Genomic DNA, 17,643 nt, shown 5'->3' with positions numbered 1-17,643 from the left:
AGTGTCAAGGGTTTGAAACTTCACTGCCAATTAAAAATTGTAAGATCCTAGGTGTTGCCTCCTGGGGTCTGGTTCTTTATCTTTAAAAATGGAGGGAAGTGCCAGATGTGGTGGTCATTTTATATAATCCCAGTGACTCAGGAGGCTGAGGCAGGAGGATTATAACTTAGTGAGACTCTGTATCCAAATTTTTTAAAAAGGAAAGAGCTGGGAGCTTGAGATGTGGCTTAGTGGTTAAGTACCTTAAGTACCTTTGGATTCAATCCCTGATACCACCCCCCTTCCAAAAATAAAAAGGAGAGAAGTTATAATACCAGATAAGTAAAGGCAGCTCTCAGTATGTACCATATAGTTAGTATTATAGCTTCTTTCTTTTATGGTAAGAAACTCTGGCTTCCTTTTGACCCTTCAATCTTGCTTCCTTTTGATCCTGCAATCTTATAAAGGCAGGACCTGGGTTAGTGACCACCTAAAGCAAGAAGCTTTACCCATTTCCCTTATAAAAGACTTCTCAGACCTTTAACACAGGCTTTGGATTTGACTCATTCTATGAATTTTGACCTGCTTCTTCCAGAAGTCCAGTTCTTCTACTACAACTAATGAGAAGATCACCAAGTTGTATGAGCTTGGTGGTGAGCCTGAGAGGAAGATGTGGGTGGACCGTTATCTGGCCTTCACAGAGGAGAAGGCCATGGGCATGACAAATCTGCCAGCTGTGGGTAGGAAACCGCTGGACCTCTATCGCCTCTATGTGTCTGTGAAGGAGATTGGTGGATTGACTCAGGTGAGTGCCTAAGAGTTGACTTCCCCTTGTTCCCCCAAGCCCCTATCAGGTTACTCATTGGCTTTCTATAATACTATGTATCCCTTGGGGACAGCACTCTCTTACTCTAGGTCATATACTATTGTCAGACCAGGAAGACAGGCTACCGGAGATAAGGCAAATGCAGTAGACTGAGACCTTCCTGGTAGTATGAGTTATTAGTCTGGGGCCGCACTAAAGTACAAAAATAAAGAAAGCTCTTAGATATTCTGATTCCATGGAGACAGTTTGGCATAGTAACAAGTATAGGGTTTGGAGAGATAGGCCTAGTTTTGAGTCCTGTCTTAACTCCTCAGAACAAATGTGACCATTTCAAGGTCTGTAAACCACTCTGAAGGGTATAATGTCAAACAAAAGTTAGAAATAATAAAGCTTTCAGCAAAGTTTTTGCCACATGAATTGATTGGCAAGATACTACAAGAGCAGCCAGAGAATTTGTTAACCCTCTCAATCCAGGAAACTTCCTAATGGAGATGTGATTTCAGGAGCTTCTTCATAGAAATAATTGATAAAGGGAAGAAGTAAAGTGAAGTGTTGGAAAATATGTTACTCTGTATGGGAGACTTAAGTGAATGGGTTTAATCCTTGCTGAAAACCTCTGAACAGATGCCACCCAGAGTCTAAGAGGCAAACAAGTGAGGCCACACTAACAGATAGCACACAGTGTTTGCAGACTGCTTCTCTGTGTGGTCTGTAGTCTCTAGACCAGAAACCTGCTCTTGGATCAGAGTTTGTGACTACGCTTAGAGGGAAGGTGTGGCAGGGAGGGACTTATTCCAAACCTTCTAAACCAGAAGAGGAAAACAGCTGTCACTAGCAGAAAAGAAAGTGATTGGAAAGAAGCCAACCAACAGTCAGTTATGAATTCCTTCACCCTTCAGGCTATATTTCCCTCCCCCACAAAGGAAAACAAAACAAAACAAGACACACGCATACTGCCCCATAGTGCCTACTGCCCCATAATTGTCATGGGAAGCAAAGCCACAGAAGGCTTTGAGGTGACCCTGGGTATATTCATGCTCATTTCTTTGATACTGAGTTCTCACAGTTAGGCTTCTCCTGCCTGTAGCGAAAGGGGGCATATTGGGTTAGGTTTGGCATACTTCTGATTGATGGGCATCTGAATTCATTGAACCTACAATGAACTATGGAGAGAATCCCTAAGCCTAGGCCTGTCTTCCAGTTTGCAAAAGGATGAAAACCTTTCAGTTGCTGTGATGTAACTGAATTTGAAAAACAATAAGAATTCACGGGAATGTTAGTTTGTGGAAGGCAAATTATAAGAGTCCTGCACTTTTCTAAAGATTAGCAGAGTTTATGTGGAGGGGAGGAGCTGTTCTAATAGATTGGGCCAGAGATGGCATGGATATGGGAGAAAATCTGAAGTATCACCCACCAACGCCATCAACTTTAAAGACAGCTTATGTGTTACAGCACCACTATGGGAAGTATTTCTTCACCTCCCTTTGTCCCTGTGTGTGCTTCCTTAAATTCTGTCATTTGGTATCATAGACACCAGATCAAAAGGCATCACAACAAATTAAATTTTCCTTATAAATCAGAACTGGAAAGCCAGTGTTCCCAACACTTTGGGTTCAGGCTTCCTAAGTGGTGGATACATGAAAAAGGAGACCTGCCTAACTAATGAAGAAAATCTTAATTGTGGGGAGCATTTGGTTCAGTGTGCCCTGAGACTGAAAAAAAGTAGAAAGAACTATAGGCTGGCCACTGAGAGGGTACAAAGAAGTCACACAAACACACAAAAGTCACAAAGGCCTTGAACATCTGGACAATCATGGCAGTGGCTGGTGGGGGAAAGGGGTTTATAGGGAGCAGCAGCATAAGAATGTTAAATTTGCAGGGACCCCACACTGAGAAAAAAAAAATCAGATGTGAAAACCCCCAGTTTGACAAAATGAGTTAAATAAGGTAGTCATTGACAAAAGGGTCTCCATTCTATAAAATGTTTTTCTTGTATATTTGAAATAGAATTTGGGGCTTGGGGATATAGGTAGTAGTGGAGCACTTGCCTAGCTTGTGCAAGGCCCTGGTTACAATTCTCAGCATCACCAATCAAGTAAGTAAGTAATTAGGTGGGTAGGGTAAATATGTAAGTAAATTAATTGATTTTAAAAGTAGGATTTGGATCTAAAGAAGCTTTGCACACTATTTTCACAGTACACTTGTATATAGCAAACATCAGACTTTCTGAGTTCTGTTGTAGTGGAGCTTGCTGAGGATAAAGTAAACACATGATTCCAGAAGAAAGGAATACCTTGCAGGAATCCATTTGGGTTTAGGGCATGTAGGCAGGATGACCAGATGGAAAGTGTACCCCAACTTTTCTAATTGGTTGTACAGGTCAACAAGAACAAAAAATGGCGGGAACTTGCAACCAACCTCAATGTGGGCACATCAAGCAGTGCTGCCAGCTCCTTGAAAAAGCAGTATATCCAGTGTCTCTATGCCTTTGAATGCAAGATTGAGCGGGGAGAAGATCCTCCCCCAGACATCTTTGCAGCTGCTGATTCCAAGAAGTCCCAGCCCAAGATTCAACCCCCCTCTCCTGGTAAGGATGGTCTGAGCAGCTCCACCGAGGCCCAGGACCTGTTGCCCTGGCTCAGTGGTACCTATGCCCTGGCTCAGTGGTACCTATCACCTGGCTCAGTGGTACCTACCTCCAGCGTAGCAGGGCAGGTACCAGGGATGTGTGCTATACTTTGCTCTGCCCTATCACAGGTCTTAACAGGTTGGCAGATTAAAGAGCGGACAACAGCAATTCCCTTGGGAGATATACTGCAACAGCCATTAAGTTTTAATTTTCATTGTTAACCTGGCATCTTGCCAAATGTTTGTAAACTAGTAAGTAGGAGGGACACGAGAAGAGTGGGGGAACTGACAAATAATAGTGAGGCTGGGCCATCTGGGAGCTTTGGCCCACTGATGTCAGTGCCTTAGAATGTAACTCAACTGAATTCCCCAGGGAGCTGAGATGGTAATGAATGGGAAGGAGGGGCCTGGGGAGGGATATGAATGGAATTTTCTGATGGGAGTGCCTCTGCCCACCCTCCTTTCTGAGAGGGGGCTGGGGCCTAACTAGCACAGGGCTAGGGCCCTAGAAGGTAGGTGTAAACATATGTGCCCTGGTGTTGACCTCTGAGGGTGTAATGAGCGCCTGAGATGACTCATCATCCAGGGAGGCCTCAGCAGTGGGATATCTGCTGCTGGGAATGGTAACTAATGGAAACATTAATTACTGGTAGTTATGTGCTCATCAACTTAGAGGAACATTTGAACCTGAGGATGACATTGTGCTTGGTGCTAAAAAATAGAAATCCCTTAGCTCCTCTTGCACCGCAGGTTGGGTGCAAGGTGGTCCCTCCCAACCCTGGATTTTGGGGACCCTGACTGGGACCCTCTTGTGCACCAGCATTAGTATTTTGTTTAATAGGTTCCCTTGGGGGGTGTAAAGAGAAGTAGTTGGGGAAGCTAGCAGTGACTCAAGAAATGATCAGCATGGTGATGTCATAGCCACATCACTGTAAATGTTAAAAGCAAGCAGTACAAAATCCATTCCCCTCTTTTATGAACTAGCCTTGCATATTATCTCCTGTGAGAGGGGTTATCCAGGCTTTAAAGGCCTTAGGGAAATCCTTTACAAAAAGAGACCCTTGAGCTAGGGGGCGTGACACACACCTATAATTTACCTAGCTACTCTAGAGACTCAGGCAGGAGGATTACAAGTTTTGAGGCCAGCCTGGGTTATTTAGCAAGACCATGTCTCAAAATACTTAAGGTGGGAATGTAGCTCAATGGTAGAGTGCTGGGTTCAATCCTAGCACTGGTAGAGTGAGGATACTGGGTTCAATCTCCAATACCACAAAAAAAAAAAAAAAAAAAAGAGACCGACTGACTGCTGGGGCATTTATGTGTTTCTATGAGAAACATTCCTGGCAAGCAAGCTTCTCAGCCTGAATCTCTGTTCACAGCGGGATCAGGGTCTATGCAGGGGCCACAGACTCCTCAGTCAACCAGCAGTTCCATGGCAGAAGGAGGAGACCTGAAGCCACCAACTCCAGCATCCACACCACACAGTCAGATCCCCCCCTTGCCAGGCATGAGGTAAGGCCAGGAGCAGGGGCAAGACATTTAGGGGGCCCCAGAAACATGGCAACTCCTGTACAGCCCAAGGCCAGCCTTTCCCTGACCAGCCAATAACTTCTGTATGTCTTGTTTTATGGAGGATTTGGCCTATTTGTGTTTTAATTGTTTTTGTTTTGTTTTTCTCACTTTGGAGTAGGAGCAATTCAGTCGGGATCCAGGATGCCTTTCCTGATGGAAGTGACCCCACATTCCAGAAACGGAATTCCATGACTCCAAACCCTGGGTATCAGCCCAGTATGAATACCTCTGACATGATGGGGCGCATGTCCTATGAGCCAAATAAGGATCCTTATGGCAGCATGAGGAAAGGTGACCAATTGCTGTTGACCATGTACTCATGAAGATAGGGCCAGGGAAATGGGATGTCTTGAGTGGCTGGGGGTTGTTGTCAAGCCATCCTCATTTCCTTACTTCATCTCCAGATATACCACCTAACCTAAATACCTCTGTCATTCCTACTTCCTTTCTTACCTCCTGGTCTTACCTTGTCACCTTTAAACAAGTATTTGCTTTTGCTGATTGGGTCCTCTTTAGGTCTGTTTTGAACCTGTCAGGAATAACAAAACAGACCCAACCTCTGAAGAGGGCCTGAGCAGGCAACATGTAAATTGCTAGGCCTGCTGACTTACCAGTTTGCTCACTGCCTGCCTTTCTCCTTTCAGCTCCAGGGAGTGATCCCTTCATGTCCTCAGGGCAGGGCCCCAATGGCGGTATGGGTGACCCCTACAGCCGAGCTGCAGGCCCTGGGCTCGGAAATGTGGCTATGGGACCACGGCAGCATTACCCCTATGGAGGTCCTTATGACAGAGTGAGGTAAGTACAGCCCCTGCTCTTGTCCCACCTCTTGGAACCCACAGCTCTAGTGAACTCAATTTGGTACTTCAATTTTGTTTAGGACGGAGCCTGGAATAGGGCCCGAGGGAAATATGGGCACTGGGGCCCCCCAGCCCAATCTCATGCCTTCTACCCCAGACTCGGGGATGTATTCTCCTAGCCGCTACCCCCCGCAGCAGCAGCAGCAGCAGCAGCAACGGTGAGTTAAACTTGGTCTCGGTGCCACTGCTGTTTAGGTTTTGCCATTCTCCATCCTAATCTTCTGTTTCTCTCCCTCCTGTAGACATGATTCCTATGGCAATCAGTTCTCCACCCAAGGCACCCCTTCCGGTAGCCCCTTTCCCAGCCAGCAGACCACAATGTATCAGCAGCAACAGCAGGTAAGGAGGGAGTGACTAGGATTGTACTGATCCCCACCCCCTTAAAGCAGTGAGTAACCTAATCAAGTCTGTGATAGTCTTAAGAAGCTTATTTTGGGTACTCTGGCATTCCTCTCACCCAGCTTGCCAATTCTATCAGAAGAGCCAAGTCCTTGGGCTCCTGTTCAGAGTCCAGTCCAGACTCCCTAGTTCTCCAAAAGGGCTAGAAACAGACCTTAATTTGAATTTTGAGGTCTTACATTTTTCTCCTTGGAGTAAGGGAGAGCCACAGAGGAATAGAAAATAAGGATTGTTCTCAGAAAAAAAATTGAAAAGATAATTTATAAAGGTGATTCCTTTGTTCTCTTAGTGTCTGTGTTCTCTCTTCCAGAGAAGTAGAAGAAGCAAGTGTCTGGTTGTAACCATCTTGGCATCTGTAGATTGGGGTCCATAAATGCAGATTATTTACTTCCTCTGTTCTTTTCTCTGTTTTAGAATTATAAGCGGCCAATGGATGGCACATACGGCCCTCCTGCCAAACGGCATGAAGGAGAGATGTACAGCGTGCCATACAGCACTGGGCAGGGGCAGCCTCAACAGCAGCAGTTGCCCCCCGCCCAGTCTCAGTCTGCCAGCCAGCAACAAGCTGCCCAGCCTTCCCCTCAGCAAGATGTGTACAACCAGTACGGCAATGCCTATCCTGCTACTGCCACTGCTGCTACTGAGCGCCGACCAGCAGGCGGCCCCCAGAACCAATTTCCATTCCAGTTTGGCCGAGACCGAGTCTCTGCACCCCCTGGCTCCAATGCCCAGCAGAACATGCCACCGCAAATGATGGGCGGCCCCATACAGGCATCAGCTGAAGTTGCTCAGCAAGGCACCATGTGGCAGGGGCGTAATGACATGACCTATAATTATGCCAACAGGCAGAGCACAGGCTCTGCCCCCCAGGGTCCTGCTTATCATGGTGTGAACCGAACAGATGAAATGCTGCACACGGATCAGAGGGCCAACCATGAAGGCCCTTGGCCTTCCCATGGCACACGCCAGCCTCCGTATGGTCCCTCTGCCCCTGTGCCCACCATGACAAGGCCCCCTCCATCTAACTACCAGCCCCCACCAAGCATGCAGAATCACATTCCTCAGGTATCCAGCCCCGCTCCCCTGCCCCGGCCAATGGAGAACCGTACCTCTCCTAGCAAGTCTCCATTCCTGCACTCTGGGATGAAAATGCAGAAGGCAGGCCCTCCAGTACCTGCCTCCCACATAGCACCTGCCCCTGTGCAACCCCCCATGATTCGGCGGGATATCACCTTCCCACCTGGCTCTGTTGAAGCTACACAGCCTGTGTTGAAGCAGAGAAGGCGGCTCACAATGAAAGACATTGGTAAGGAGACCTCCTTGATTGAGTTGTTTAATCTACCCCTTTTCATCCTGTTCATTGTTCCCTCTATCCTGATACACTGAATATGATTAAATCTGGTCCGGTATTGCCTGAAATAGAGCCCAAAAGCTTTGGAGAATGAGAAATAACTTGATTTCAGGTTTTCTTTTAAGGCACTGACATGCAGTGATGTCCTAGAGAGCTTAAAAGCCTTGAGGGGCAGGTGTGTGTCATCTCCCAGAGAGAGCTACATTTTTCAGAGTACCCTAACTGATGGAGCATTCCTTGTGCTACCTCCAGCCAACCTGGGCTTGGTGGTTGGACTACACAAAGGTTTATTTCAGGAACCCCGGAGGCATGGCGGGTAATGATGTCCCTCAAGTCTGGGCTTCTGGCAGAGAGCACGTGGGCATTAGACACCATTAACATCCTGCTATATGATGACAACAGCATTATGACCTTCAACCTCAGTCAGGTGAGTACAGATTCTGGGGTGGATTGCAAGGGCCTGGAATCTTCTTGACATAGATAATACTAAGTGACACTGGAAATGAAGCCATCCTCAACCAAAATGGTCTTCTTTGTTTCTCTGATAATTTCCATATCTGTACTTTGCTTCTTTTGGAACTGGGCATGAGCCCAGGACATTGAGGACAGTAGCAACTTGTGAAAGGTATCATGTTGATGCCATCATTTAGAGTTGACTTCAAAGGGAATTTTATTGGGGAGAAAGTTTTTGGTATTGGTAAGAATTACAGATTCTGTGCCACTCATTGGCATATGCCTATAAATCCCAGGGACTAAGGAAGGAGGCTGAGGCAGAAGGATCGATCACAAGTTCAAGGCCAGCCTCAGCAATTTAGCAAATGCCCTATCTCAAAATTTTATAAAAGGGCTAGGGATATGTAGCTTAGTGGTAAAGCATCCCTAAACACCCGCCTCCAAGAAAAACAACAACAACAACCATGTAAATGTGAAGAATTTTCATCATTTCATACAGCTAGTTTAGTTCCTGGAAAAGCCAGACCTCATGCCTAGATCTTTCTAATTCTAAAACTCCAGTTTTCCATTCTGCTATACCAGTGAGCTAAAAATTAATCTGATTGGAGATTAGTGTATTCTTCTCAAGGTACATGGCCAATATGGGATCTAAGTTGGAGTTTCTGTCTCTTTAGCACCATCTTGAACTAGTGTTTCGAGATCTGAAGCTTTGTCCTACTGGTGCTACAAGACTCGTGGAGGTTGAGTCTCCTATAATGTTGGGAAGCTTGGAAACGAGCAAGTGAACATCTTTCACACAGCCTTCCCTTCTCCTAGCTCATTTTGGAAGGAGTCATCCCACCACTATTAGACTTAGGTTCCACTTGGTGGTGGGATGTAGAGAGTGTTCCAGAGGGATAAAGGCAAATGACCAGGAGGTTTGAAACTGGCCTGTTGAAGAGAAAAGCAGATTGATTGAGAATGAGGAGGCTGAGAGTTGGGTGGCCCTGATGGGTGAGGGGTGGCATGACAGTAGAATGCAGTTTGACACATTATACATATACTTCTCATTCTTCTGGTTGTACGTGTTCCTGGGGCATATTTATGCAACATTTGGGCAGAAGGAAGAACTTTGCTCCGGGTATTTAAAAAAGAGAGAGAGCGATGAGTGATTTGCTTGCAGAAGCCTTTGGGAAAAGGAGTGACTGCCTCTCCAAGTGATGCAAGTATCTGACTAGAGGGAAAGGAGAGATTGGTTAGAGCTTGGGAGATTTCTTATGTCAGGAATTTTCTTAGGCCACTTTTCTCCCTTAATATATTTCTCTTTCTTGTCCAGCTCCCAGGGTTGCTGGAGCTCCTTGTGGAATATTTCCGACGATGCCTGATTGAGATCTTTGGCATTTTAAAGGAGTATGAGGTGGGTGACCCAGGACAGAGAACACTTCTGGATCCTGGGAGATTCAGCAAGGTGTCTAGTCCAGCCCCCATGGAGGGGGAAGAAGAAGAAGAACTTCTAGGTCCTAAACTAGAGGAAGAAGAAGAAGAGGAGACAGTTGAAAATGATGAGGAGATGGCCTTTTTAGGCAAGGACAAGCCAGCTCCAGAGAATTGTGAGGAGAAGCTAATCAGTAAGTTTGACAAGCTTCCAGTAAAGATCGTACAGAAGAATGACCCGTTTGTGGTGGACTGCTCAGATAAGCTTGGGCGTGTACAGGAGTTTGACAGTGGCCTGCTGCACTGGCGGATTGGTGGGGGGGACACCACTGAGCATATCCAGACCCACTTTGAGAGCAAGACAGAGCTGCTGCCTTCCCGGCCTCCTGTGCCCTGTCCTGCAGCCCCCCGGAAACATGTCATAACAGTAGAGGGTGTGCCAGGGACGACAGAACAAGAGGGACCCCCACCTGATGGCCCTCCAGAAAAACGGATCACAGCCACTATGGATGACATGTTGTCTACTCGATCTAGCACGTTGACAGAGGAGGGAGCTAAAAGTGCAGAAGCCACCAAGGAAAGCAGCAAATTTCCATTTGGCATTAACCCAGCACAGAGCCACCGGAACATCAAGATCCTAGAGGATGAACCCCACAGTAAGGATGAGACCCCACTGTGTACCCTTCTGGATTGGCAGGATTCCCTTGCCAAGCGCTGTGTCTGTGTATCCAATACCATCCGAAGCCTGTCATTTGTGCCAGGCAATGATTTTGAGATGTCTAAACACCCAGGGCTGCTGCTTATCCTGGGCAAGCTGATCCTGCTGCACCACAAGCACCCAGAACGAAAGCAGGCACCACTAACTTATGAGAAGGAGGAGGAACAGGACCAAGGGGTGAGCTGCAACAAAGTGGAGTGGTGGTGGGACTGCTTGGAGATGCTCCGGGAAAATACCTTGGTCACGCTCGCCAACATCTCGGGGCAATTGGACCTCTCCCCATACCCTGAGAGCATTTGCCTGCCTGTCCTGGACGGACTCCTACACTGGGCAGTTTGCCCTTCAGCTGAAGCCCAGGACCCTTTCTCCACCCTGGGCCCCAATGCCGTCCTCTCCCCCCAGAGACTGGTCTTGGAAACCCTCAGCAAACTCAGCATCCAGGACAACAATGTGGACCTGATTCTGGCCACACCCCCCTTCAGCCGCCTGGAGAAGTTGTATAGCACCATGGTGCGCTTCCTCAGTGACCGAAAGAACCCAGTGTGCCGGGAGATGGCCGTGGTACTGCTGGCCAACCTGGCGCAGGGGGACAGCCTGGCAGCCCGTGCCATTGCAGTGCAGAAGGGCAGCATCGGCAACCTCCTGGGCTTCCTCGAGGACAGCCTTGCTGCCACGCAATTCCAACAGAGCCAGGCCAGCCTCCTCCACATGCAGAACCCACCCTTTGAGCCAACTAGTGTGGACATGATGCGGCGGGCTGCTCGCGCGCTGCTTGCCCTGGCCAAGGTGGACGAGAACCACTCCGAGTTCACTCTGTATGAGTCACGGCTGTTGGACATCTCAGTGTCACCATTGATGAACTCATTGGTTTCACAAGTCATTTGTGATGTACTGTTTTTGATTGGCCAGTCATGACAGCCGTGGGACACCTCCCCCCCACCCCCCACCCCCGTGTGTGTGTGCGTGTGTGGAGAACTTAGAAACTGACTGTTGCCCTTTATTTATGCAAAACCACCTCAGAATCCAGTTTACCCTGTGCTGTCCAGCTTCTCCCTTGGGAAAAAAGTCTCTCCTGTTTTCTCTTTCCTCCCCCACACCCCACTCCTCACGCCCTTCTGTTCCTGTCCTTACCTTACTCCCCCTCAGGACCCCACCCTATTTGAAAAGACAAAGCTCTGCCTACATAGAAGACTTTTTTATTTTAACCAAAGTTACTGTTGTTTACAGTGAGTTTGGGGAAAAAAAAAAAAAAAAACTAAAAATGGCTTCCCCGGTCCTTGCATCAACGGGATGCCACATTTCATAACTGTTTTTAATGGTAAAAAAAAAAAAAGAAAGAAAGAAAAAAATACAAAAAAAAAAAACTCTGAAGGACAAAAAGGTGACTGCTGAACTGTGTGTGGTTTATTGTTGTACATTCACAATCTCGAAGGAGCCGAGAAGTTCGCAGTTGTGAGCAGACCCTGTTCACTGGAGAGGCCTGTGCAGTAGAGTGTAGACCCTTTCATGTACTGTACTGTACACCTGATACTGTAAACATACTGTAATAATAATGTCTCACATGGAAACGAGAGAAGACGCTGGGTCAGCAGCAAGCTGTAGTTTTTAAAAATGTTTTTAGTTAAACGTTGAGGAGAAAAAAAAAAAAGGCTTTTCCCCCAAAGTATCATGTGTGAACCTACAACACCCTGACCTCTTTCTCTCCTCCTTGATTGTATGAATAACCCTGAGATCACCTCTTAGAACTGGTTTTAACCTTTAGCTGCAGCGACTGCGCTGCCACGTGTGTATATATATGACGTTGTACATTGCACATACCCTTGGATCCCCACAGTTTGGTCCCTCTCCCAGCTACCCCTTTATAGTATGACGAGTTAACAAGTTGGTGACCTGCACAAAGCGAGACACAGCTATTTAATCTCTTGCCAGACATCGCCCCTCTTGGTGTGATGCTGTACAGGTCTCTGTAAAAAGTCCTTGCTGTCTCAGCAGCCAATCAACTTATAGTTTATTTTTTTCTGGGTTTTTGTTTTGTTTTCTTTCTAATCGAGGTGTGAAAAAGTTCTAGGTTCAGTTGAAATTCCTGATGAAGAAACACAATTGAGATTTTTTCAGTGATAAAATCTGCATATTTGTATTTCAACAATGTAGCTAAAACTTGATGTAAATTCCTCCTTTTTTTCCTTTTTTGGCTTAATGAATATCATTTATTCAGTATGAAATCTTTATACTATATGTTCCACGTGTTAAGAATAAATGTACATTAAATCTTGGTAAGACTTTTGTGAGGCTTTTTATTGTTTACATACTATTTAAAATCTTAATCTTTGTGTGTTGGAAGTACAAGTTAGTCCTGTGTTCACAAACCTCCCTTAGTGTGCTCTCTTCTGAAATGGTGATATCCTGGACCCTGTTGTTTTTTTTTCCCCACAGGCAACTCTGAGATGATTAGGCCTGCAGATATTTGGGCATGAAAAGTATGCTGGCCTCTTTGATTTAAATAACAAAGGAAAGAAATTTTAGGAAATAATTGGCAGAGAATCTATTTATTGGGGGTTTTTTCAGTTTGGGGTTTTTGGTACTGAGAATTTAACCCAGGGGCACTTTACCAATAAGTTATATCCCCATCCTTTCTGAGACAGGGTCACAGGGTCTCACTGTTTCTGAGGGTCTGGCTAAATTGCTGAGGCTGTCCTCGAACTTGATCCTCCTGCCTTGGCCTTCCTAGTCACTGAGATTAGAGGTGTGCACCACCACTCCTAGCTAATAACTATTACCTGAAGGTAGCCTCCATGTTTTTCCCCCCATATTTTCATAGTTTTAAATAGGTAGCCTCACTTGTATCTGCAGACTGACTCATTCCTCTGACTCCAGGCTAAAGTATTCAGCTGCTCTGGTATCTCTTGGAAATTTAATTTGAACATCTGCATGCTAAAATGCCATCCTCCCCCTAGTAGCCCAGTTTTTCCAGTAAATGGCAAGTCCAACAACTTTACATTGCTTGGCCAAAAAAAAAAAAAAAAGAATCCTCAACTCTTCATTTCCACATCTAGTCTGTTAGCACTAATTCAGAAAATAATCCTCAATCCAGTCACTACTACTATAGTTCAAGACACTGTCATATCTTTTCTGGATTAAAGTCAGAACAGACTCATTCAGTTGCTTCTCTAGTCCAGATTCTAGTAGCGGCATATAAGGCCCTCAGTTATCTAGCTGGCCACTACCTTTCCAACACTATCTTCTCTTCCCCATTAACAGGGCTGTTTCCACCTTGAGGTCTTTGTACTTTATGTTCCTTCTGTGAGGAGCACTGTTTTACCAGATAACTGCATGGTTCAAGTCTTCTTCCAGGTATTTGTTTAAATATTAGGAGACTAGGAGTACAGTTCAGCGTTAGATCATGTGCTTAGCACATGCAAGGTCCTGGGTCCAATCTCTAGTACTGTGCATCCTCCTGCTCCAGAGGGGGGAAAAAAAAAGTGTCATGAGGTTTTCCCTGTCCGTCTTATTTAAAATAGCAATCTCATATTAATAGCAGGGGGGTTGGTAGAGTATTTTCCTTGCATACATGAGGCCCAGGGTTCAATCCCCAGCACCAAAAAATGAAAAATTAATAGCAGTCTTTGCTTCCTTACCCTGTTTTCTTTTTCTGCCCTACTTTTCTTAACAGCACTTTTAACCATCTTATTGTGTGTTATACCCACCTGTTCCCTTCTCCCTTTCCCTAACCCAAACTGTAGGCAGGGGCTTTTTTTTTTTTTTTTTAAGTTTTAGGTGGATGGGCTGGGGATGTGGCTCAAGCTGTAGCGCGCTTGCCTGGCATGCGTGCAGCCCAGGTTCGATCCTCAGCAACACATACAAACAAAGATGTTGTGTCTGCCGAGAACTAAAAAATAAATATTTAAAATTCTCTCTCTCTCTCTTTAAAAAAAAAAAATTATAAAAAAAAAAGTTTTAGGTGGACACAATATATTTTATCTTTATGTGGTGCTGAGAATTGAACCCAGTGGCTCACGCATGCTAGGGGACCCCGATACTACTTGAGCCACATCCCCAGCCCAGGGGCATTTTTTTGTTCATTGCTACATCCTTGTTTTGAAGCACAACCTGGCCCACAGTATCTACTAGTTAGAAATCAGATGTCGGCTAGATGCAGTTGCTTCTATGAGGTTAATGTCACAACATACAGTTTTTCTAATCATCCCCTTCTTTAGGGAAGCAAGGGAGAAAAAGTTGAGGTTTCTCAGGAGAAATCAGGTCAGTATTCTGGCTCCCATTTTATAGTTGGAGGGGAAAGACTGAGGAAAGAGGCTTTTCTAAGTCACATACTAAGCAAGGTCCACTGGATCTAGGCCCATGTGCTTCCTGGTATACCATACACATCCTCTCTAGCTGGGAAAAACACCAGGAGTAACAACCTAGCTGTCTAACACTACATGCAAGTTTTTTGTTGTTTTTAAATATTTTTTTTAGTTGTAGATGGACACGATATTTTTATTTTAAAATTTATTTTTATATGGTGCTAAGGATCGAACCCCGTGTGCAAGGCAAGTACTCTACCACTGATCTACAGCCCTAGTCCCGCAAGGTTGGATTTTATTGTATTTTGCATAAGATAGAATTGTTCCAAGAATTTCAATCAAGTGTTCATCAAAATAAGTACAACTGGGGGTGGGGCTAGTGCTGTGGCTCAGTGGTAGAGCACTTGCCTAGCATGTGTGAGGTACTGGGTTTGATTCTCAGCACCACATAAAAGTAAATAAGATTGTACCAACTACAACTAAAAATTTTCTTTTAAAGTGCAGCTGTTAATATTTGGGTCAGGGACTGAAATGAATATTTCGTATCAAGAAGAGAAAAATATTTGTCAACCAAGATGCCTTCTTAGGACTCTTCTGGAAAAAAGTTAATGGGAACGTTTTTCATGTCTACATTTTGGTAAGCAATATTGCTAATGGCTATTTTTGCTCTGGGCCTCTTGCTCCATTTTCTAATCTGGAAAGTGCATTTCTGGGCTGGTGTGGAGCATTACCTAGGAGTTGGGTTTCCTGGGTTCCTTTCATCTGTTCTCCTGCAATGCAGGGGGAGCCTAGCCTGGTCTCCAGTTTCTGACTGGAGTTACCACAGGCCAAGAGAACTGCTAACCACTGAGCTGTGAGTAATTTGCTTTTGAGAAGTAAATAGAACCTTGCCAGTAGAAAACCCAGGGGTGTGGCCAGTAGTTCTTTTCCCAGGCTCCTCCCTCCCCACCCCCCAAATGACCTTAACCTTTTTTCATAGCTGGACAGCAGCCAAGTCCAGCCTAAACAATACTCTCAATCTCATTGGTTCTTTTGCCTTTGCAGACACTGCCACCCCCAAGTGGTTAAGGCCTTCCCACCAAGCCTCTCAGTGGAATCAGGGTTTTCTAACTACTGAAAGGCAAACAGGGAAGGGTGAAAAGTGTCCCCAGGGCTTTGAAGCATCAGTGTTTGGCTCCTATGATTAGAGGCAGGGCAGGTTCTTTGACCTAGGGGGGATGGGCATCTTCAAGTGATCCAGCAGAAATCAAAAAGGATGTTTTTGGTAAATGTTCAAGTCCCGATTTATGTCACCGCAGTTGTGAGGATGGATGTAAACGTCACCCAGCATCCTTTGAAACTGCCATTGAACACCCTTTTATCTACAGTGAAAAGAAATAGCATAAAGTTCTGGTAAAGCACCATTGCCAGGAATCAGGCTGGTGTGGTCACTTTTGCCCCACAAGGGCATGGCCTTAGAGCCAATATCCCAAATGAGGGTCGGTTACTCCAATTCCATTCAACAGGGACTGTAGCAAGTTTAGTGTTTGGAAACAGCAATTGGGAGTAGATAGATACATACACTGGGCTGTCCCTCTGCTTGGCCTGGGGCCAAGGTCTTCTCCAGATGTGGAGGCAGGAGCAAGGTAAGACTGGTACAGGATGAGTTGTCAGAATGCTCCTGGAAGGTGAGTGCTCCATGAGAACTATCTATATACCTTCAGTGGGAAAAATTACTCCTCATCATTTGCTTTTTTTTGGGGGGGGTATTTTTATTATTTATTTTTTTAGTGCTGGGGATTGAATATAGGGCCTCACATATGCTAGTCAAACACTCTACCACTGAACCACAACCTGAGTCCTTTTTAATTTTTTGAGACAGGGTCTTCCTAAATTGCCCAGGCTGGCCTCCAATTTATGATCCTCCTGCCTCAGCCACCTTCCTGAGAAGTTGGGATTACAGACATGTACCGCTACACCTGGCTATAACAGCATCTTTATTAAACACTTTATGCCAAGTACCATAAATCCTCTGAGGTAGATATTATCATCCCCAGCAGGGAAAGGACTGTGTCTGTTTTGCTTAGTATTACATCCTTATCCCATCACATGGTGTGTACTCCTATATTGTTGAATAAATCAAACAGGTAAGAGAAGAATTTGGCAGAGGCAGGAGATATTTAGACTTGGTGTGCCCTATATAGAATTCTTAGCATAGCCCATAAAGATGCTGAGCTGTGTGGAACAAAGAGAAGTAAAGAAATAAACCTAGGAAAGACTAACAGCACAGAGTGATAGGATTAATCTTGGAAAGCTCAAACCACCTGAGTTCAAGTCCCATCTTTACCATTCACTGAGTGAATTCAGGTCAGTCACTTCCCCTTTGGTGATCTTAGTTCCCTTGTCCATAAAATATAGATACCAGGTTTAACAAATTGACTCATGCACCAGAACTTAATTGGAGACACAGTCCTGAGCACTGGGAATACATTGGTGAATGAGACCTCTGCTTTTCTATTACATTCATCTAACATTCCAGAAGAGAGAAACAGATAATGAGAAACAAGAAAAATTGACAGACAGGATAGGCAGGTGGTGTTAGGGTGCTATGAAGAAAATGGTGATGAGATAATACAGGGTAGTGGTGGTGGCTGAATAGTCAGAGAAAAACCCCTCTGAGGAGCTGACATTTCCACTGATACCCAAATAAGGTGGACTGACCAAAAGATAGTATGGAGGTAGAATGTTTCAAGCAGAGGAAAAGAGCAGAGAGCCAGGCAAGTTCAAGGAACAGAAATGATGTAACCCTCTTGAATTCTAGGATTCTAGAAATGAGAGTGCATTGCTTGTATTGTTTGGGATAGAGATTTGTATTATGAAAATGTTTCTTGGTGGTATGGGATATTTGTTTCTTAATGGAAGTGGCTCGGGGATGGCTGTCTCACTTGCTTTCCACAGTTCTGGTAGCTCAGCTGTCTCCTGTGTTGATGCAGGCTCCATTTTAGCTGCATACTCTAAAAGCAGCCTGAAAAGAGCTGCCTCCTTCACCACTCTCATTCAACACACAGTCTTGGAGCCCCAGAACCCCCTCCCATTCCACCTAGCCGCCTTACAATCTGAAGAGCCAGGGAGCCAGGCTTTGAGAGCACAAGATTCAGCTTCCTTGT

The 17,643-nt window shown here is 45.4% G+C and overlaps 1 protein-coding gene across 2 annotated transcripts in view; it reads left to right on the top strand.

Annotated features, from left to right (window-relative positions):
• The window catches only part of Arid1a (AT-rich interaction domain 1A), a 76,708-nt gene extending 64,229 nt beyond the window's left edge, over nt 1-12,479 (top strand). Inside the window, exons 11-20 of one of the 2 annotated variants that reach the window (XM_046469233.2) lie at nt 575-784; nt 3,185-3,392; nt 4,813-4,945; nt 5,124-5,296; nt 5,650-5,800; nt 5,883-6,020; nt 6,105-6,201; nt 6,676-7,567; nt 7,909-8,039; nt 9,381-12,479. In XM_046469233.2, the coding sequence (XP_046325189.1) occupies nt 575-784; nt 3,185-3,392; nt 4,813-4,945; nt 5,124-5,296; nt 5,650-5,800; nt 5,883-6,020; nt 6,105-6,201; nt 6,676-7,567; nt 7,909-8,039; nt 9,381-11,111 (3,864 nt within the window). In that variant the 3' untranslated portion in view covers nt 11,112-12,479. Of the gene's footprint in view, nt 1-574; nt 785-3,184; nt 3,393-4,812; nt 4,946-5,120; nt 5,297-5,649; nt 5,801-5,882; nt 6,021-6,104; nt 6,202-6,675; nt 7,568-7,908; nt 8,040-9,380 lie in introns of both variants that reach the window. The other variant, XM_046469232.2, reaches the window with a different exon arrangement.
• The last annotated feature ends 5,164 nt before the right edge of the window (nt 12,480-17,643 follow it).

Source organism: Marmota monax, unplaced genomic scaffold, assembly GCF_021218885.2.
Source record: "Marmota monax isolate L192 unplaced genomic scaffold, Marmota_monax_Labrador192_F-V1.1 WCK01_AAM20220418_F8-fsc00008, whole genome shotgun sequence".
Classification (NCBI taxonomy): Eukaryota; Metazoa; Chordata; class Mammalia; order Rodentia; family Sciuridae; genus Marmota; species Marmota monax.
The sequence above is the reverse complement of the archived record's forward strand: the minus strand, read 5'-3'. Positions and strand labels throughout refer to the sequence as shown.